Below are 22,050 nucleotides of genomic sequence, written 5' to 3'. Positions count from 1 at the left end.
ACTTGAGAGCCAGATGGACCGCTCTGAGTTCTAGCAGATTGATGTGGTACTGCTTCTCCTTGTCTGACCACAGACCCTGCGCTTGAAAAGGACCCAGATGAGCCCCCCATCCCTGAAGAGACACTTCCGTTACCAGAGTGTCGGATGGAAGTACCTGGTGAAACGGAGCGCCCACTGACAGGTGAGGTCTGTGCATCCACCATCTCAATGACTGAAGTGCTACCTCCGGTAGCCGCATTGTGTCTTCCCAGCGACCTGTTCTTTGGCTCCAATTGGCCTCCAATGCCTCTTGGAGGGGTCTCATGTGGAGTCTGGCATTTGGGACAATAAAGATGCACGATGCCATGGAGCCCAGTAGTGATGTCACCTGACGTGCCGTAGGTGCGCTGGCTCTCAACAGGTCCTGGCACTTCTTGTTTATTGAGGACAGTCGTTCCTCCGAAGGATACACGTTTTGTAGTTCTGTGTTTATGATAGCTCCTAGGTAGTGAAGACTCTGCGTTGGAATCAAGGTTGACTTCTGGTAATTGACCTGAAGACCTAGAGCTTTGCAAACTCCTAGTACAATGTCCCGATGGCTTCTCGCCTGCTCCGGAGAAGAAGCCTTTAGTAGCCAGTCGTCTAGGTATGGATATATGTATATCCTTTGTCTTCGTAGATGCGCCGCCACCACTGCCATACATTTCGAGAAAACTCTTGGAGCAGATTTCAGGCCAAAGGGTAGAACCCTGAACTGGTAATGCTGTAACGCTACTCGAAAGCGCAGGAATTTTCGATGCTTTGGAGCTATTGGGATGTGGAAATACGCATCCTGCAGGTCGATGGAGCACATCCAGTCTCCCTGATGCAGTTGAGGGAAAATTTGGTGAAGCGCTAGCATTCTGAACTTCTGCTTTCTTATGTGTTTGTTCAGCAGTCTTAGATCCAGGATTGGCCTGAAAACGCCCTCTTGACCCTTCTTTGCTACTAGAAAGTAACGGGAGTAGACCCCCTTTCCTCTGTGGGCAGGTGGAACCCTTTCTATGGCATTCTTTCTTAGGAGGGCGAGAGCCTCCTTGCGTAGCAAGGTGAGATGAGCCGGATTGTGTTTGGTTGGTGGCAAGTGCGGTGGAGGCTGCTTGAAAAGGAGAGAATAGCCATGTTCGACAATATTGAGCACCCATTTGTCTCTTGTGATAGAGTGCCACTCGTGAAGATGAGCAATAATACTTCCCCCCACCGGAGTGGTGTACAGTGTCGAGGGAAGCGAGACTTCATTTCTTAGTGGGTGCTTTCGGAGTGGACTGTTGAGGTCTGCTTGACCCTCGCTCCCTTGTGTTTCTTCGCTGAAACAGAGGGCGTCCCTGTCGTTGCTGAGACCTTTGCGACCAATGAGGGGTTTGAACCCTCTGTTGGAAAGGGCGTCTATCGTATGGTCTGTACCTCCGCCTGAAATCTTTCCTTCTTTCGAGGCCTACCGCCTTCATGGTATCCACCTCGGTCTTCATGCGGGCCATCTCTTCGTCTGCATGGGCACCGAATAGAGAATTCCCGGCAAATGGGAGATTCAGGATACGTTGTTGTGCCTCCTGTTTCAAGCCAGTGAGCCTCAGCCAGGAAGATCTCCTCGCACAGATACCATGTGCGTACCCATGAGCCGCCAAATCCGCCCCATCCGCTGCCGCGCTGATAACTTGGTTAGATACCAGGCATCCTTCCTGTAGAATCTCTTGGAAATCTTGCCTGTCTTCTCTGGGCAGTTTTTCTGTAAATCTACTGAGGGAATCCCACAGAGAACGATCGTACCTGCCCAGGAGCGCAGACGCACTAGAGACCTTCATTGCTGAAGCCGCTGTCCCGCACATCTTTCTTCCCAGAGAGTCTAAATGTCTGCTCTCTTTATCCGGGGGTACCGTGGATGAAGATGCCACCGAGTGGGTCTTTCGGGCGGCAGCTATGATCACTGAGTCTGGTGGCGGATCCTTCCTAAGGAATAAAGGGTCTTGCTCTGGAGCCTTGTACTTTTTAAGAATCCGAGCCGGGGCAGACTTAAGCGAGGCTGGGGCCAAAAAAGTGTCCATGGTCGGCTGCAACAAACCAGGCACTAGAGGCAGCAACTTTTTCGACGCTGATCTCTGTTGTAGCGTCTCAAAGATGATTGATGAGGAGGTAGACGGTTCTGGAACCTCTATATTGAGTTTCTGCGCTCCTCTTAGCAACACCTCGTTGAAAGTGGTTATGTCATCCACTGGTGAGACTCTAGCAGGTGGTGAATCTGTAAGAGTAGGTGAGTAACGCCCGACAGAAGAACCTGATGAAGACCAAGAGGGTGATCTTCTTGAGCGCGACCTGGATCTCCGTTGAGAGCGAGATCTGCTGCGGGACGCTGTAGTAGAGCGCCTAGACCTCGCGGTCGGCTGTCGAGGAGCTGAACAAGCCCGTTCTGCCCCGGCTGTCGGCGATGGCGTTCTTGGCGGGGAGGCAGTGGCTGAATACATTCGCGAATATTGCGAATCTGGGGAGGCCGCTGGTCTGCTGAGGCTCTCCAGCCATCTCGGAGATAGGTTGATAGGCGAGACATGCCCAGGAGATGCTCTTGACCGAGAAGAGTCGCTCGGTATGGAGACCACTGGAGACGGAGCCTTGTCTGGCGAGGGGCGATGTTCTGCTCCCTGTTGGACAGGTAAAACCTGCGTCGACGTTGATGGCTGTTTCGACCTCGAAGGACGCCCAGTCAGTCGGTCCTGCCTCGACGTTGATTGCCTCGACGTTGAGTGCCTTGACGTCGAACGGCGTTCCTTGGACCTCGACCTGCTCGCCGTCGTGTGCCTCGACGTGGAGCGATGGGAGGTTGACGGCGGATGTTTCTCGTGCCGTCGTGGAGATCTCGACGCCGTGTGTCCTGACGTCGGGGGCGCACAGCCTTTGGCGGCGACCGGGCATGCCGGCGATGGCTCGACGTCGATCGGCGGGCTGCCGTCGACGGAGACCTGCCCCTGCTCTGATGTTCCCTCGACGCCGTTCCCTTCGACGTCGGGTGCGTCGCCGTCGACGGCGATCTATGCCGGTGGGACGTGGCAGCGACGACGTCGACGGTGAACAAACAGGTATTTTCCTACCCGTCGACGTCGACCGGGCCATTCTCTCCTGAGAATGGCCTTCTGGATGCCTGGGGAGTGAGGAGGACGATGTTCTTTTCCTCTCCTGAAGCCCATGAAGTCGGATCTTCTCTCTGTCTTTCAGAGTCCTCCTAGACATGTTCTTACAGTACTTACAAGTGTCAGGGCAGTGACTCTGAGGCAGGCACACTATGCACAGAGAGTGGGGATCTGACTGGGCCTTCTTCCCACAAGCAGGGCATTTGACAAAAAGAGAAGGCATTTTTCTGTCAGAAAAAACCTTCCTAGCTCAGACAAAGATGTTACTTGTCGAGTGAAAAGTGAAAAAACGCTTTTTTAAAGAATTTTTCTGAGGAAAACTCAGAAAAACTGAGAGCTCAATGCTCCAGGATCCTCTCAGAAGAAGCCGGAAAAAAGAACTGACCTAACTGTGAACCAACTGTCACCTTTCCTTCACCCCTGAGGCATGGTGGGATACTGGAGGTGCTCAGGGTCTTAAAGGCACAGTGCCAAAGTTTTTATGGTTCTCCTGTGTTAACCTACATGCAGCCTATTGGCTAAGAATGCTTCATTGTTTTTCAATGCAGTTTTCTCTATTTTTTCACTAGAGTTTGCTACTGCTTACTTCCCCAAGCCTAGTTTTAGGAGCTTGGGTACTTATTTAGGCTCTATTGTAGTATTTAATTAAAAAAAAACTAAAAAAAAAAACTTCATAGAAATAAAGCATTTTAGCCTGTTTTTAACATGATAGCCTGCATGACTGTTTGTTACACATGTATAATGTATATATATTTTATATATGCTCCGGGGTCCCCGCACAAGGGCGGGAATATTCAATGTTTATGACTATTGATGAGGATCCCCTGGAAGAGAATCTAGACATACCTAGGGCCTAGTGGGAGTAATCGAAAAGCTAGGTCTTGAGTTTCTTGCAGATTTCAAGATGTGAAGAGGAGGCTCTGATGTGTAGCAGCAGATTGTTCCACGCTTCTAGAGCGAAGTGGAGAAGTCTCGACCACCGGATCTGGTTTCCGTATGGTTGGGATTTGTGCAAGTGGGAGTATGAATGAGCTGAGGTGTCTGGAAGTTTTGTGAAAGCAGATGTGATTGTTGAGGTAAGCTGGGTCAGTGTTATGTGTTGTCTTGAAAGTAGAGGTGAGGAGTTTGAATTGTTCTTCTTTGTGAACGGGGATCCAGTGGAGATCCTTCAGGTGTGGAGTGATGCAAGTGCAGCATGGGAGGTTAAGAGTGATTCTGGCCGCTGAGAACTGAATGGTCTGCAACCTTATATTCAATTCGTATTTAAGTTCATTTTTAACCTGATCCCATTTCTTTTTATTTTTTAAGCTAAAATTAAATATATTAGTAAGTGTTTATTCAACTAAACCTTGAAATTAGCCAAATCCTTTGAATACACATATTGTATTTATAATAATTTAATGCTCAAAGTCAAACCATTAGTGTTTTTTTCCCCTTCATTTTTTTTTAAATTTACTTACCAAACTTTACATTTTAAATTAAAGAACAAATCTAGCATGGGGTGGAAGGGTATGAAGTGTAAAACCACCCAAACACATAACCCCCTTTTAAAATGTAACATTTTATTTTGATAATTCAATTTCTTTTAATCATCTTTTTTTTTAAACATCCATTGCATCCAATCTACTCTTGGACCATTATGCAACCTTCCATGTAACTGAATTAAGAAAGAAGTGGCTGCCTTGTGGTCAATGGTTAATGTGGTGCTTGAAATTGTGAAGAAAACCCATTGAGTGTGGTCATTATAAGATGCCTTGAGAAGGTTCAAAATCTATTTACTCCAACAGCAACAAAGCGATGGATGCTATGCATGAATTAATCTTAACCACAGGCAAAACATGCCACTCTGGATAGAGGACCGCCTTATACAAATCAGCACCGACTCTGCTTCTCATGGGAGCAGTCGAACTTGAACTGCCAGTTCAGGCCCTCTCCAGAAGGACCACAAACAACCCTTAACTCGTTTTGCCCTTCTAAGGGCTCGTCAGTAGGGTGCAGCCTGATTCCTATACCACACAGTGAGCACTAGACAAACATATAGCCATAATCATCACACTTAGGGCATCACTGCAAAATAGGATGTTTTTTGCCCACCATGCTACTATAGACAGTGGCCCTCCTTTCTATTTTATGTCTAATACTGTTAGCAAATGCAAGCAGCATCTAAGAGCAGGACAACTACACCTAATTGAATTAATCTTTTCATGAGAGCATAGGAATCTGCCTTTATTTGATGATGTGTACTCAAATGGTTGTATGTTATGACCTATTTAGCAACACCATGTCTTCTTTAGAGTTCGGTAAGCTTTGGGATATAAATTAAACCATCCTGAAGGAGATATAATAACGTGTGAGTTTGAAGTCAAGTGTCCCAGAAAAATGAAAGTGGTCCTCACACATCTTACCCAAAAATGTGTAATAAATAACCTACGTACATTTCCCTTTCATCCTAGACATTAGTGTTACAAGTATGTCAGAACAGGGTTCCACCATTTTGGGGGGATATCTAACTGAAACAGGAGACTTGAAAGTGCAATTAGGTCCACTATGAAATCTGAAAACCTCACTAAGACCCTGTGCTTTAGTTGCACTTCAAATGCTACCTATTAATGCACATTATGTTCTACAAATCCATAAAACTGGACAGCATTTGGGCTGAAGGTGGGTGGGAAGAATAGCTAAAACGAAAGACAACTGTTATAAAATGAGCATTTGCATTTCTGTGCTCTACAAGGTCTCCAGTAGGCTGAATCAGGGGAACAATGGTACTCCAGGGCATTATCCACTTTTTTCTTTGAGTATTATAGATGCTATTGTACCCTTAGACTTCAAGCATATTTTGAAAGACTGTCCCACCAAATCTCACACCAGCACTTGTGATCGAAACCAGTGATGCTCCGATTACTTACTGGTAATCTTCATTACAATGAGCCCTACTTCCTTTAGTCACAACTCATAAATTATGAGGAAGAGCCAGGTTCGGGGCACAGACAATATCACAAGCTCTTTAAATTTAACAATTCCAGTTAGCTCCTGCCCTTAAGACAAGAATATTTGACTTCTGAACTGAAAGTCTTCTTTGTAATATCCACGCAGTACCACCACATTTGATGTTCAGACCACACAGGAGGCAGGAAGGTGGAGAGCCCAGGACCGACAATGAAGAGTAGAACTTAGAGAAATGATTTTTGCTAGTAAGTAACCTGATCATTACCACACAATCTCTTTTCTTTTTCTTAAGTTACATTATTTAGCAAGCAGTGTCAAGATTTCAACCAACAGCCCTCAGTAATTGCTCACACTTCTTGCACAAAGTAGAATATTTGTGGCTGTTTAGGTTAGAAACTACTACTGGTTAAGTTAAGCCATTACATTATGAATCATCATTTGTACAGAAGACTATCAACTTACGCTACATTTAAAGAAAATGACCCTATTCCACACAGAGAAACAGAATTCACATAAGACAGCAAAATACCAAAGTATCAGAAACCCAAACAAGCAATAGATGGATTATAAAGTACATTATGGCAATAATCTAACATCCAGAAATCTGGAGCTAGAACCACCTCCAGATTAACAGCAAGTAAAACCTATGAACCCAAGAAGATGAAGACCCCAAAAAGCAAAATGTTCTGGAAGATACTATCATAACAAAAAAAAACACTACGGAATAAGAGCATGTGACAACAGGAAAGCATTTTGCCGTATCCTGCCAGAGAATAGTGGTGCTTGATGAAACTTTAATGAAGGCAGGATTGCTACAACAAACATAATAGCCAATAAGATGCTAAAACTGAAATTCTAGCCTCGATGTGCGATCAAGAACTTTCAATGCACATTGAGAACCTAGAAGGGAATGACTGCCTTTCAAAGGGACTAAGGCGCAGGATTGAGACAATTATCAAACAGCAGGAAAAGCCAGAACCTTGAGAATTGACTTTCACACATGTTAGAAAATTAAAACAGAGGCAGGAGCTCTTCAGGCACCAACCCAACCACAAAAGTGAAAGTCTAATCACCATAAAAATTTAAACAACTGCTATTGCACTAAGAATACTAGATATGCAAGGGAGGCCCACGATGCTAAGGGTGTGACAGCAACATTGAAGAGTGAGAATAAACTAAGCAATCTGAACACAAAGTACTAGGCCATACAAGCACTCATCCCTAAAGGTGAAGAAACACTGGTAAGCAGGTGCAGCATGTCACAATCTCCAATGGTTAACTGAACACCATAATGTGCACTGATGCAGAAATGCACACAGATCCAAATGTGGGTAAACAAAGCCAAGGAGTGCACAACACCAATTCTATTTCATGCAGCGGGGGTGATCAACGCACATACTACTTTAAACAACTAATACCAATATGCCCAAAGAAGGGGACAGTTGGGTATCCAAACACCAGCCCTATAAACAGGGTTGATGAAGAAAAGGAGGTAGAGTAAGACAGCCATCCGAAGGCAGTAGTCTGTCATGGGAAATGGTATCATCACATAACATCAGAATAACATTACAAATCTGGGCATAATATTTTAATAATCATATCCAACAGAAGCAGTGCCAATGCCATCTGCTCCAGAAAGCTTAAGTCTCCACCACATGAGCAGATGCTCCAACCCAGCCTGCCAATCTACAGCATGTGACAGTTTCTTTGTGCACTCCTAAAAAGAAACATAACATGGACCAAAAACCACATAATTCTTTCCAATTTAAAAATCATAAAAGAAATAGAAATCCACCCATCTCATACCAAGAGCAAAATTCCGAACCAGCTGGTTCCCACTGCCTAAAGCAGGAAGGATTTACACACTAAAATCAGAGATATTCCTGTGGTCATGCCCTCAAGCACTGAAAATTATGCTGCCATTATGTCAGCTGAGCTGGGCCCAAGTGCATTAAACCAATGACATCCTGAAAGCAGGACTTATAGCACAGGTGTAATTAGCAAAGACAGCAAACAAGGAAAATACACCCATTTGTCAGTTCTAGTGGCCCCAGGCCTAAAGTGCTTGCAGCACTGATAGCTACGCCAATCATGAAAAAGAAAGTTATCAATGCAGTGGCTACAAGCCACCATACCACTGTTGCTTGTTGTTGACTACCCTTCATTATTATCACTATCCATTATGAATGTTAAATTCAACAAGCATAGAAATAAACAACTGGATTAACAATGTATGAGCACTGCCACTTTGTAATCCTGACACACAGCATAGTGAGTCATCATTTTTTTCAGAGTAGGTAAGTGGTAGCTGAAATGTAAAGTGGCGTGAATTGTAGTAGCGTTTATGAAACACCTACGTTTCACTTTCATACTTTATAAATTGGAATTACAGGTTGTAACTTGCACTCAAAAGCACAAGTGTAATTTAGACTGGTGCATTCATGAAATGAGGGACTACCAACACTAACTGTCATCTGGCCACGGGCTTCACACAATGAATAGAGATCACAAAACACAATCACCAACTCCTTAAACATAAACCTATATAGGGTAAAAACTTATGAAATGAGGGGAAAAAAAAAACAAGAGACATTGAAGTGTCATTTAGCCTCCTCAAGTTGACTAGGTCATTGACATCCATAATGTGAACAGCCACATTTCAGAACGCACAGCTGTAGCTCCAACATGATGGGGTAAAACAAGGCCAAAGACATTTTTAAGACACTAAGGGCCTGATGTAGATCCTGGCAGTAACGGTCCTGCCTTCTACCTTTCAAAAACTCATCCTCCTAACAAGGGGGCCACCCACTCAATTTAGACGTTGGTGGCGCCATAGACGAATACCTATTGGAGTACTACCCACTCTGCCAGAACTTCCCAACCACGTTGACGGCACCATAGGAGAAAGCAGCGGATGGCAGGACTCCAGCCAGTCTTCCAGCCATGCAGATTTGGATGTGCCTTCCTGCCAAGTCTACTGTGGCAGAGCTACCTCAATATGAGGTGGCGGATTAAGGGGGGAATGAAGTAAAACCCTACCTTTTTTCCGGTTTGACTTCCATTTTCGACTGGACAAGACCTTCCGTCGCTGCTGTCACTGAACCACGGAGAAAACATGTCTCCCACCCCCTGTCTGCCTCGAAGGTAGGGAAACCGCTTTTCCAGTCTACGTTGTGTGATGACTGCACCTGAACTCAGGACCACTGTAGTCATATGCATGTCACTGTCATTTTTTTTTTTTAATTACTCTGACATGCATAGTTGGGAGCACAACTGGGTCTGACATGGGTCTGGACACACTGGTACAATGCAGATAGTGCACACACGAATGCTGGCACCACAATGACGTCAGGTCACACTTGTCAACAGTGTTCACGTGTGCACATGGCAAGGGGGCCTATACCTGTGATGTTGTGCTTCCAGTTATGTATGAATTTCATTGTGTGTATTTGTGTGCGCAATTGGATTGGCTGGATGAGGTGGAGGGAGCTGGAGTGGGTGATGTGCCTGTGTCTGACTGTGTGGCACTGGTATATGGGACTGATGTTGTGTATGTTTGGTTGTGTGTTTTATTGTTGTAATGTTCAGGTGGGTGTTGTGTGGTGGTCATTGCCATGATGTGTGTAATTGTGCTTGTGTGTGTGTGTAATTGTGCGTGCGTGTAATTGTGCATATATGTGTAATTGTGCATATGTGTGTAATTGTGTGTGTGTGTATGTGTTTGCGACATACCTTTCTTCAACAACCATTGTGTGATGTCTATTGCCTGCAATGCCAACCCCTTCTGTCAGCAATCTGCTGCTCATAGACTGCCTGCAGTACTGTGTCATCTAAATATGGCTGGCAGGAACTTGCCAGCTTGACGGCTCGGGCGAGCACTCCGTCGCAGCAGTCAGCGGATCAGCCACAATACATCTAAATTCGGCGGTCAGAACACCGCCTACATGATGCCCCGTCTGCAGAGGCTTCGGCTTGGCAGTAATACCGTCAAGATCTAAATCAGGCCCCAAGTCATGATCTCATAGATGGTAGCTTTGCCCCAATCATTCTTCGACCAAAAACATATTCTAAAGAGATAAACCTCAGCCGGGTCTCGTGTGGAGTGGAATACTACTTCAGTAACATCGTAAAATCCGATGTATCTATATAAAGATATACTAAATCAGATGAACAGGAGCATAACAATATATGTAACATGCTTTCAGCCAGTTGCTTATGTGCTGCAAACAATATGAACAGTAACGGTAACCAACAACAGAAGTACAAAAGTCTGAGTTGACTTATCTAGGCCTAATAAGAGATCTTTAGTTATCTTGCATATTAGGTTACATTTGCACAACCAAATGAGCTCACTTGTCAGGTTCTAGAAGGCAGAGTAACACAAATAACAAACAAAACCCAAAGAAAAGTATCTATTTTGAGTGAACTAAGCAAAGCCCATCCATGATGACCCCAGAGGGCAATGCAAATCAAATAATTCATGGTAGTGACACAGGGCTCCCCTCAAAAAAAGACCTCCTGAAACTTGCTCAGATGTTATCCTAAGATCCTCTGGCAGTAGATACATGCTACAGTAGAAGTCAACAGTTAAACAGGGTCTATAACAGTAAATTCAAGAGGAAAACTATATGTGAATCACAGGCTTAGGCGTAACCATCATCAGCTAAGGAAACAGTAGCACATCTACATGTTGGGAATCCTAGGCATTGATGATTTCGAATAGACGTGGCATTCACAGTCCCCAGTCAAAAAGGACACCCACGTCTCAACGCACACTTAATGTAAATGTGACACATGGGTGGTTGAGATTATTGAAGCATACCCAGTTACCAGCAAGGCATAACCTTACAACAGTAAACACAGAGAGGTGAAATGAACATACTCCTAAACATAAAATGATACTTCTCTCTGAAACGGAAGAAGGACATAACAGACAACTTCCAGCAGTATGTTACCTTAACATAAATGTGTGTACTTCATACTACAGTTACTGCAATGTATTTACATCGAGGTAACTGTTACTTTGGGAGTCATTACATAGCATGTTTTAACGAACACCAGTAATTCACTTATAGGTAAGAACACAGTGGTTTTAGTAGTGAGATGTGTCGTATTTAGGGACAGAGATGGTTTTAGGGTTCAGAAATTGGCAGTGTTTAGGTGTGGTGAGGGTTTTTTAGATTGCAGGTATGGGGGGCTATTTACAGGTGGAAAAGGGTTTTTTGGGCTCAGGGATTCTGGTTATTTAGGGGTGGAAAGTGTTTTAGGGTTCAGGAATGGTGGGGTTTGCGATAGAGACTGTTGTTAGGGTGTTGAAATAGGTGCTGTTTAAGAGTAGAGAGTTTTTTTTTAGGACTAGGGAAGCGTGGTGTTTAGGGGGCAAAGAGGGGTTAGAGCTCCAGGGAAGGACAGTGTCCGCAGTATACTATACTGAGGTCTTTGTGTAACATTTATTGATCAATATCCTGCTAGTAACCCTCAACGGAGTGCACGGGGGGTGGGGTGGAGGATGGGGAAGTCGGTAAAAGTGTTCATCTGGGACAAGGAAGTATACCACAAGGTTTACTTTCATAAGTATGCTTTCAGCATCAACATTTCTTCTCTTCCCCCAGCTACACCATCGGACCAGTAATAGAACCTCAGGACAGTACTGACAACTGTAAGGACTCACCACACTTGAGCTATATAACAAGCAGAGTGAGGATCCTTAACTAGTCAACTGCATCTAACAAGTCAAATCTTCCTCTAGAAACATGGAAGAGTTTCTTTTTAGCTTTATGCAACAAAGCACAAGCACAAAACGTATTAATGAAATAGGTTGGCTTACAGAACTCGCATATTAAAGGAATGTAGGATGAAACTTGGTATTGGAACGGTCAAGAAGTAAAATCAAAGTCAATGAAAAACAATAGTATAATACAATAATAAATTAGTGACACATGATATTAACTAGGCAATCACAAGATTTCTGAAATAGGCTGGAGTATTACTGAAATAGGTTGGCTTACAGAACACATCCTTTAAAGGAATGTAGGGTGAAACCTGGTGTTGGAACAGTTAAGAAGTAACATTAATGTCAATGAAAAACAATATTATAATACAATAATAAATTAGTGATAAATGGTATTAACTAGGCAAGCACAGGATGTGAAGCAACAACACCTACGTTGCTTTCTGTAAATCTGGATACGGCCAGACCTGATGTCAAGGCAAATGATTCAGAAACACTGATCAAACAGATTTTCTAGCAGGCTCGTTGATAGCATATGTAGAGGCTGTTCTTGCTTTGTGCTCTTGATAACCAACAGTGTTTGACTTTAGAAAGGATATTTAACTTGTAAAGCTTATGCCAGAGAAACATCTGTATTTCAGACAGAGAACATTTTGGAATGACTGAGATACCTGCTTTAGTTGCTCCCGTAGGCGCTCTTCTGTAACACCTAGTGCTCTCATGCCTCTTGCTCGACATGCTGCTTGAAGCTCCTTTACACTGAGAGTGTCAACGCCTTCATCTGCAATCAACTAAATGGAAAACACAATATATGCAAAATGTAGATATCATTCCAGAAATGCGAAAGAAATGTAAATTATATTCCATGATATGCATAATTATATATCAAGACAGATGAAGCTAATATCCTCTGTAGGACAGCTAATCTTGATTATTTGATATTATTACAAAGCACTCCCTTGATTTATAAAATGTGACCTGATGACAAGAAATTATGAGCCTGTTTTCCACCTTCTGACTGGCTTTGATAAAACATGGGGTTTTATCATATATCTTTCAACTCCTATTTACTATAACACAGACTGGGCATGCAAATTAAATGAAGAAGGAGACACGACAACTTCTATGATGAATCCTATTTGGTTCATCAAGGACCAGAAATCCCATAGCTACCACCAAATCATGCGCTTAACAACAACCACTCATCACACTGTCACCATCCTGAACTACACCATCAACTTTCTAGGCAGCAGAAATATTCACCACACCCAATGCATGACAGCTGCCATCCAAATCATGAATTGTCAATGACATATGCACTTCTCCTCTCATCACTCTACATCATCAAAAATGCATTACGTTCTCATTTACACCAGACAGTCCTACAGAAATACACTCACCACAGCATTTCCATTCCAAAAGGTTATCACTCTTAAGAGCATGCCCCACAGAAACATTGTCAGTACTAAAAAAAGTATCCGGCTCAATAAAACACTTGGTGTATCTGGCTGCCATCGGGTTGGTACTGGCTGAAACACACTAGTTATCCCAATACCTGATTCTATAAGCAGCTTCTTTGAAGTATGCTAGGTCTCTGATGCCATTACATACTTCTTGGTAACTGGCCTCCCCACAACAAAAACAGCAAAGATACAGCTAATCTTCAATACAACACTTAATAACACTAATGACATCCCATGGATCCCTACCTCTAAAAATACACAAGTTCCTGTTCACTCAACATACTGAGCCTCACCCAACATTACACCAATCCCACCCACAAAAATGGCAGAATTCTCATCCATGACATTGCTACTTCCCCCTTCTTTAAATAATGCGCACCTCTGGACTAGAGAGAGTGCCCAGCTATCCCACTTCACACCATTTCCAACTTGTAGACCATACACCAACCACTCATCATGACTGACACAAGTCAGTCAGTGGCTGACCAAAAATTCATAGAAAAGAGGACAAAACGTCTATGAAGGTGAAGATCTTCATTCTTTCTGGTTTCATCAGTGAAACAATGATAAGAGGACACTTGAAAGTAGTTAAGAATAGATTCATTTCAAAGGTGATGGACAAAATGTACTTCAGGAAGAGAGGCAGCACATACAGCGAAAGCTTTACTAAAGACAGTCACAAAGCTGCACAATGACTCTAGGCTGACAAAAGTCATGCCTCAAATGGATCAGTCCCACAGAATTCAGAAAGCGTTTCATCAATATTTTGTATTGCTTAGATCTTGTTGAGTATTGTAACCACAAGTATTTGCATCATGTGAGGAACTAGCCTGGCCACAGTATATTAACTGGGACCAGTGTTAATATTTAACATTTATGGTCAACTATTCCTATCGTAGTAATGTAACTCATCAAGACAGAGAGCTGGTTTAAGAACGGAAACTTAAGCATAGGGGCTCCCGGTGTGTCCAACAAAGGTTCTTTATTTCAAATTTTCCATAAATTGGGCAAAGGGTAAAAAAAAAAAAAAAAAAAAAATCGAAACACAGAAATTTACCTTAGTTCAAAAGCAGTATTCCACATTTTAAGTCCTGTAGGAATTTTTGCTTTGTGCTATAGCAAAAAGTGTTCAACAGAATAACACCAACTTTTCTGGGAAGACAGAGCCTTACTAAGCATAGATCTGTGATTTGTTTTGTCTGGTGTACAACCGGATCAATAATTTGAGATATATATTTCTAAAGGTGATGAATGGATTTCCAAGGGATACGTTTATGTATATTTGGATCATATTTCTAGTTTGACTGATATTTTTCCCATGACACATTTATTGATTTCCAAATAGTCCATGTATAACATACTTGCTTTGAATATGTATGTGTTCAGTCACAATTATTCAATGTAAAGAGTTTGAGAGCAGACCCCCAACACCTGGTTTGAGGAATTGGGATACAGAGGAGCATAAAAGGGCATTAGTCAAGAACTTTGACTAATTAAAGTGGGGTTTGTGTATCTTAAATGTGTGTCATAGGTTGCCTTTTTGGATATTAGGACAGTAACATTGGCCATTGCTATACGCAACTTTAAAGAATTCAGCTTTGCACTCAAACCTACATGGGTACGGAAGGGCTCAGAGAATGGCATGTCCCTAACATTGTTCTGTGCCCACAACCCTCTGCCTTGTGCCATGAGCAGGGGACATGGTAAAGACTGGCACAGGGATTAGACACAAGGCTTTTCTACAGGACAGGTTCACTGGATAAAGCCCGGTTGTAGCTGAATGCAATGGCTTTCAAGAGACCATGTGAAATGGATGGTCAGTGATTACTGTTTTTCCACAGTCTAAACTGAGCATTAATAAGGCTTGCACTGTAGTGTGCAGTTATAAGCCTTACTTAGAGAAGGCAAAAATGTTATTCAAGAGAATACATTTGTGATTATTGTTTGGTGGAAGCCACTCATGGGATGAAAGCTGTGCTCATGGAGGAAAATATGGAGCTGAAGTGGTTTTCCACTAGCTGTGTTTTTCATATGATGGTATGGTGTATCCTGGGATTTAGCATCTAGGGTATGACAGTCTATTTGATGTGAATGCCTCCAGCCAAGAAAAATGATTTGTAAGAATGCTCTTTACGATGGTGCTGCCCGATTCAGTTCTGGAATATCAGTTAATATTTGATGCATTTCGTACAATCTGCTCTTTTCATGCGTTATGGTACAGATGTCTGACATACATTTATCAAAATGAGTTGCCAAGGCTAGCAATTATGGTTCTTAGATGTTGAGATCAGGAGATAGCCTGCGAAACCCTAAAATACATACTTAGAGGAGTGAATAGGGAACATTCGTTCATACAAGGTATCAGAGAAAGGTGCTGTAGGAATGCAGAGAACGGTACTGGAGGTTATCTGCTGCTAAAAACCTATGGAGTGATTAGTATACTGAGTCAGGTCTTAATGATCCTTCAAGGAAGAGGATGTAAAGACTTAGGGTCTCATTACGAGTTTGGTGGTTAGACGAGCCGACCGCCAAACTTGCGGGGAGGACGTGGCATCCCCCCGACCCTCTTCCCAAACGTATTACAATGTTATTATATGCATGCACTGTACATAGGTCACTACCTATGTACAGCTTCACAATGGTAACTGAATATGGCCATGTTTGGTATCAAACATGTTGGAATCATACCCCAAGGCCTTTGCAAGCATTGGTTGTATGATGCCATGCACTCTGGAGGCTCCTTAGAGGACCCCCAGTACTGCCATTACACCCTTTTGAGGTTTTCCAGGCAGCCCCAGCTGCTGCCACCTCACAGACAGGTCTCTGCCCTCCTGTTGCTCAAGGAGCTCGAGCCCAGGAAGGCATAAGAAAGGATTTCCTTTGGAAGAGGGATGTTACACCCTCTCCCTTTGCAAATAGGTGTTACAGGCATGGGAGGGGTAGCCTCCCAGAGCCTCTGGAAATGCTTTGAAGGGCACAGATGGTGCACTCCTCGCATAATCCAGTCTACACCAGTTCAGGGACCCCCAGTCCCTGCTCTGGCACGAAACCGGACAAAAGAAAGGGGAGTGACCACTCCCCTGTCCATCAACACCCCAGGGGTAGTGCCCAGAGCTCATCTAGAGTGTCCCTGGGTTTCGCCATCTTGGGATTCCAAGTTGGCAGGGCACTCTGGGAGCATCTGAGTGGCCAGTGCCAGCAGTTAACATCAAAGCCCTCCCTTGATAGGTGCTTACTTGTGTAGCTGACCAATCTCCCTTTCAGGGCTATTTAGGGACTCTCTCTTGGGTGGTTCTACAGATTTGGATTGCAAGACTCCAGCAGGGATCCTCTGCATCCTTTACTTCACCTTCTTACCGACGGAAGGGCATCTGGACCCTCCAGGAACTCTACAAACTGCAACAAAGAAGCAAAGATGACTTCTGCAACATTGTAACTTCAGCTCTTGCCAGCAACTGCAACTGTTTCCAGGTCGTGCATCCTCGGAGGACTGCCTGTCTTCAGCCTGCATGAGAAGAACAAAGGAATCTCCCTTGAAGTGAAGGAGTCGCTTCCCTGCTTCAGCAGGCACCCCTCTGCAGTGACAACCGGTGGCTTGGGTCCCCTCTCCTGAAGAAGTGTGTGGATCCAGCAACATGGGTGGACTGAAGTGGTCCTGATGGTCCGGACGTCCAACTGTCCAACTTTGGTGGAGGTAAGAGCTTGCCTCCCCTCGTAAGAGAGAACCCTCGTGCACCACGTATTTTGCAGTTGCCAAGGCTTGTTGGCATCCTTCCAAGATGTTCTTCATGCACAGTGCAGCTCCGGCCCCCAGCACTCTATCTGGCGACGCACAGCTTCCTGCGTGGATCTCCAGCAGTGTGGGATGCCTTTGTGTAGTGCTGCGTGGGCCTCCTTTTGCACCTTCCCTGTCCCCGTGGTGTGGGACTCCTGTGAGCACTGCCTGGTTTTCTGAGGGCTCTCTGAGTTGCTGAGAGTCCCCTCTGCCTCCCCCTCTTGGGTAGAGTCCACCAGGTCCATCCTGGTCCTGGGCTGCGCCATTTTCGGCTAACCGCGAGCTTTGCATGTGCTAAGGCTTGTTGGCGGAATCCATTGACACAAACCAGACTGCAATCATCCATCCGGCGTGGGACATCATCCATATTCATGGGTGCAGTACTGACTGTTCTTCTTCACCGGTGGTTCTTCTTTTGCACCTTCATCCGGGTTATCGGGGGCTCCTGTTCCCCCTGGACTCTTCAGTGCTTCTTGGACTTGGTCCCCTTCTTCCACAGGTCTTCAGGTCCAGGAATCTATCGTTGGTGTCTTGCAGTCTCTTCTGGTTCTTGCAATATCTTCTATCACGTGTTCTTGTGTGTTCTAGGGAAAGTTACTGTGATTTACTCCTATTTTGCTGGGCTCTGAGGTGGGCTCTATTACTTACCTTCAGTGTTTTCTAACACTCCCAGCACCCCTCTACACACTACACTTGCCTAGATGGGAAACCGACTTTCGCATTCCACTATTTGAGTATATGGTTTGTGTCCCCCTAGGCCCATTTCTAACTATTGTGATTTTCACTATTTGCACTGTTTTCTGTTTTTACAGCTATTTCTGCATACTAGTGTATATATTGTGTATATTACTTACCTCCTAAGGGAGTATAGTCTCTAAGGTATTTTTGGCATTTGTGTGACCAAAATAAAGTACCTTTATTTTTGTAACACTGAGTATTTTCTTTCATGTGTGTGAGTACAGAGTGACTACAGTAGTATTGCATGAGCTTTGCATGTCTCCTAGTTAGGCCTTGGCTGCTCATCCACACTACCCCTAGAGAGCCTGGCTTCTAGACACGGACTACATTTCACTAATAGGGGATAACTGGACCTGGTATAAGGTGTAAGTACCTTAAGTACCCACTACAAAACAGGCCAGCCTCCTACAACTGACTAACGTGGAAGATGTCACAACTTTCAGCAGGAGTCTGCAGAACCAGACTGTCTGGGAAGAAGTTAGTGTAAGGTGGATTGACACAAAGTGACTGAAGCTTACCCACACACCATGCAGAGGTGACCGCAAGAAGGAATACAGTTTAAACTGTGAGAAGCCATAATTGACATCTGTGGAGCAACTCGAATGGAGGACACATCAAATAAGTAAGGACAAGATTCAAGTCCCATTGGTGCTCCACAAACAGGGAAAGGGGAAACAAGTTGTAGCCCTTTCAGGAATCACATAACAATTGGAGATTTTAAAAAGAGAGCTCATCATCAGGCAACCGTAAGAAGGCCGAAAGTTAACTCTTAACTGTACCCAGAACAAGGTCTTGCCAGGTAGGAGACAGAACAAATAGAACATCAAGGTTTGGCTAAAGGGAGTCAATCTGGTGAGTGCCACACCAAACCACAAATTTGTCCCAACAATAGGCATATACAGGACTCCTGCCTGCCAAGGTGACATCCACCACCTCCGGAGGAAGGTTAAAGGTGTACAGTAGTCACTGATCAATTTCCATAAAGGTGGATGTTATGAACTCCTAGGTGCAGAACCCTGCTCTGTTGCTGCAACAGAAGGTCCTTCAGGAGGGGCAGTTATGATCAGAGGACATATGCTCAAGCCTAAGAGTTCTGGATACCCAACTTAAGTGGCCACTCCAAAGCCACTAGGGTAACGTAGGCCCAGTTGGTCCATGTCTTCTTGAGAACTAAGGGCAGGAGTGGCTATCAGCAGAAAGGTATACAGGAGTTCCACTAAAGGCGAAACGAGTCTCTGAGTGACAGATGTCCTAGAAACTCTCAAGGACAGAAGTACTGACATTACACATTTTCAGTAGTGGCAAACATATCTAGCCAAGGTTCTGCCTTGGCGGTCCAGCCGTGTCCAAAGGTGCAAAGCTTCCTGGCACAGAGTCCATGACCCCACCCATCCTATTGGTTGCAGTACCTTATGCAGTGGTGTTGTCCCTGAGCACATGAACCAACCTCCCTTTGATAGATGGCAGGAAGGCTTTCAGGGCCAAGTATATAGCCTTCAACTCCAGAAGTTTGACATGGAGTTTGGACTCTGCCGGAGACCAAAGGCCTCTGATCTCATTCTCCCCCAGATGCCACCCAATCTCAGAAGCGATACATCAGTCACCACTGTCAGCTCTGGGTGGAGGGTCGACTGCTGACCAAATTGCAGATCAGCAACCACCATTACAGATCCTTAGCAGTCTCCTCTGAAATCTGAACCTGGTCGGAGAGGCCTCCTTTGTGTTTGGCGGACTAGGACTTCAGATCCCACTAGAGAGACTGCATTTGCCACCTGGCATGTTCAACCAGCAGGATTCAGGAGGCCATCAGTCCTAGTAGCCTCAGAGTCGACCTCACTGAAATTCAGGACCACGGCTGAAAGAGCAAAGTCATAACCCAAATGTCCTGGAAAAGGCATAAAAAAGAACAGTCTCCAGAATGGCTCAGATAAAGTGGGGGCATCCGAGAAGAAGTCTGTTTCTTATTTGGCACTTTGATAGTGAAAACCAAGGATAACAAGAGGTTCCCTAAAGTATGGAGATGGTTGACTAGTACCTGGGGTAAGCCAACCTCCAACAGCTAGTTGTCAAGGTAAGGGAAGACTAGCACCATTGACCTCTGAAGGTGTGCTGCCACCACCGCCATCACTTTCATGAACACTCAAGGGGCACTGGTTGACAACACTGGTGCCTATAGCCCATCCGACTGAGTTAGTGGTGTGCAAGCCACAACAAATTGTGAACCTGGCTGCGTCACAACCATCCTGTATGGTCTATGACAGAACAGGGTGAAGGTCTTCAGTAATACTGAAGGAGGACTTGCACCATCGAGTCTAGTGGGGTATAAATGTAGTGGCCAAATAAGCATTATTGGACATTTATTGAATGTCTCCATTCGCTTCAATTCCCTATCAGGGGGAGTGGTAGAAATATTGTTTGGGTCAGATCAGCTAGTGGAGGCCTGCACCAAGAGGGTCTCAGGAGAAGGGTGAAGCAACAAAAAGGCCAGGTTGCCTTGAGCTGGGCAATGACATATGGAAATGTGCCAGTTAACTGAAGGGTTACAAGGTATGGCCCAAGCCTCTAGTAGGGTATCTGACAATGCCTCATTAAAAGGTAGGAGAGACTCAAAAACAGTCTGGCCAGGCTGCAGGACATTGGTTTTTACATACATAGATGGAAACTGGAGGTCAAGGACTTCAGCCACCTTACGCAAAACAATGGCGTAGGATGCAGGTTCTCCAGTGGCCACGCCAGGAGGGGAAAAAGGGCTGTAGAGTACGTCCAGCACACTAGCATCTTGCAAGCACTCGTACCAAGTGTCATCAGCATTGCGCAGAGCCCACTCATCACACTAGCCAGTCTCACTCTTAGAGTTTGTGCCAAAGAGAGAATGTAAAGAGTGTTGCCTACATGGTGGTAAGGCAAGAGCAGAAACCTTGGTCAGGTGCGGGTGGGATATCGCTCAAATTTGGACCAGTATTGAGTTGATGTCAGAAAGGACAATTGGGGCCACTTCTTGATGCGACAAAGTCAGCAGAGACGTACGCACGCCTCAACTGGGTATGGCGCCTAGACCGGGGTCGGTACTGATGATGAGGGCAGACCCACCAGCAATAACCCAGGTGGTATGCCTCTCTGCATCTGAAGACTTAGGGAGTAGCTGAACAAAAGTCTTTGATTTGGTGTGGCGTGGCTGAAGGCCCCGGAAACTCGAGTTGTGCCGCAACCAGCTGCAGAATCAAACATCAGGAGTGGGAACAGGACTGTCAGCCCTACCCACATGCTAAACCATGGAAGTGGGAATGGCTCGAAGAAGGAGAACTCTGTTTCAAGGGAGAAGGACTGAAACCAAGTTTTCAATGTATGTGTGTGTGTGTGTGTGTGTGGGGGGGGGGGGGGGGGGGGGGGGGGGTTTGGACTTGGAGCGGTCGCTGTGTTGTGTTCTCTTCTTTGTATTTCCTGATGGCCTTAGGGTTCATTGACGTGCAGCCCCCACAGGTCTTGGAGTCCTGGTTTGAGCCAGGACACCATAGGCAAACTTGGTAGGGATCAACAGTGTTTAAAATCTGTCATCTTAATGTGTGACATATCTTGCACACTGTTGAGTTTGGAGAAAATAGCTGACAAAAAGCAGACTCTGAAAGACAAGAGAAACTCAGGATCCCCAACTCGAGGTGTGGAAAAGAATTGACTTCAGCACGCACAAGTGGCACCTTTATAGGCCCCGCGGGTCACTTCTGGAGCAGAACAGCATCAGTGCAGAGAAATTCAGCTCCCCCTTCCGGTGTGCAGACGTATTACAAAATACATTTCTAGATCCAGTCTGATGTCTGGCGAATATTCCAAAAGGTGAGGAATCTTCGGCTAGAAGTATCTATCAGAATGTCCAAACTCTAATCCTCAACTCCTTTCCCTGCTGCCTGTCATGAACTTCAGCAAACAGGTTAGTACCACCAAACCTTAAAATTCAGCTCTGAAAACCTGTCCATCATCCATGTTTAAAACTACGACGGGCAGAGCTTGCTTGCAATCATGACTGCAGCGTTTCTTAGCAGCACCCAGCAACAGTGCACCTCCTTTGCAGCTTGATGTGCCCTGACCCAGGGGTATACTGATGAGAAGGGGCACTGTTCCCTTTGGGTGGCATGTGTGTCATCCAGTACTTGGGGAAAACTAGTGTGGCCTTGCGATCCTCCTGCCAGATGGCCTTCAGTGTACTAAAATCACTGGCAGTAGAAGTCTTGCTTGTGGCACATTCTCTTAGATTTTGCCTGG

At 44.9% G+C, this 22,050-nt stretch overlaps 1 protein-coding gene across 1 annotated transcript in view; it reads right to left on the bottom strand.

Moving 5' to 3' along the window:
- The window catches only part of LETM1 (leucine zipper and EF-hand containing transmembrane protein 1), a 309,671-nt gene that overhangs the window by 150,223 nt on the left and 137,398 nt on the right, over positions 1-22,050 (bottom strand). The window contains exon 7 of the mRNA XM_069203864.1: positions 12,489-12,608. Coding sequence (XP_069059965.1) covers positions 12,489-12,608 — 120 coding nt within the window. The remainder of the gene's footprint in view (positions 1-12,488; positions 12,609-22,050) is intronic.

Source organism: Pleurodeles waltl, chromosome 1_2 (assembly GCF_031143425.1).
Source record: "Pleurodeles waltl isolate 20211129_DDA chromosome 1_2, aPleWal1.hap1.20221129, whole genome shotgun sequence".
Lineage (NCBI taxonomy): Eukaryota > Metazoa > Chordata > Amphibia > Caudata > Salamandridae > Pleurodeles > Pleurodeles waltl.
This window is presented reverse-complemented; position numbering and strand designations above follow the sequence as displayed.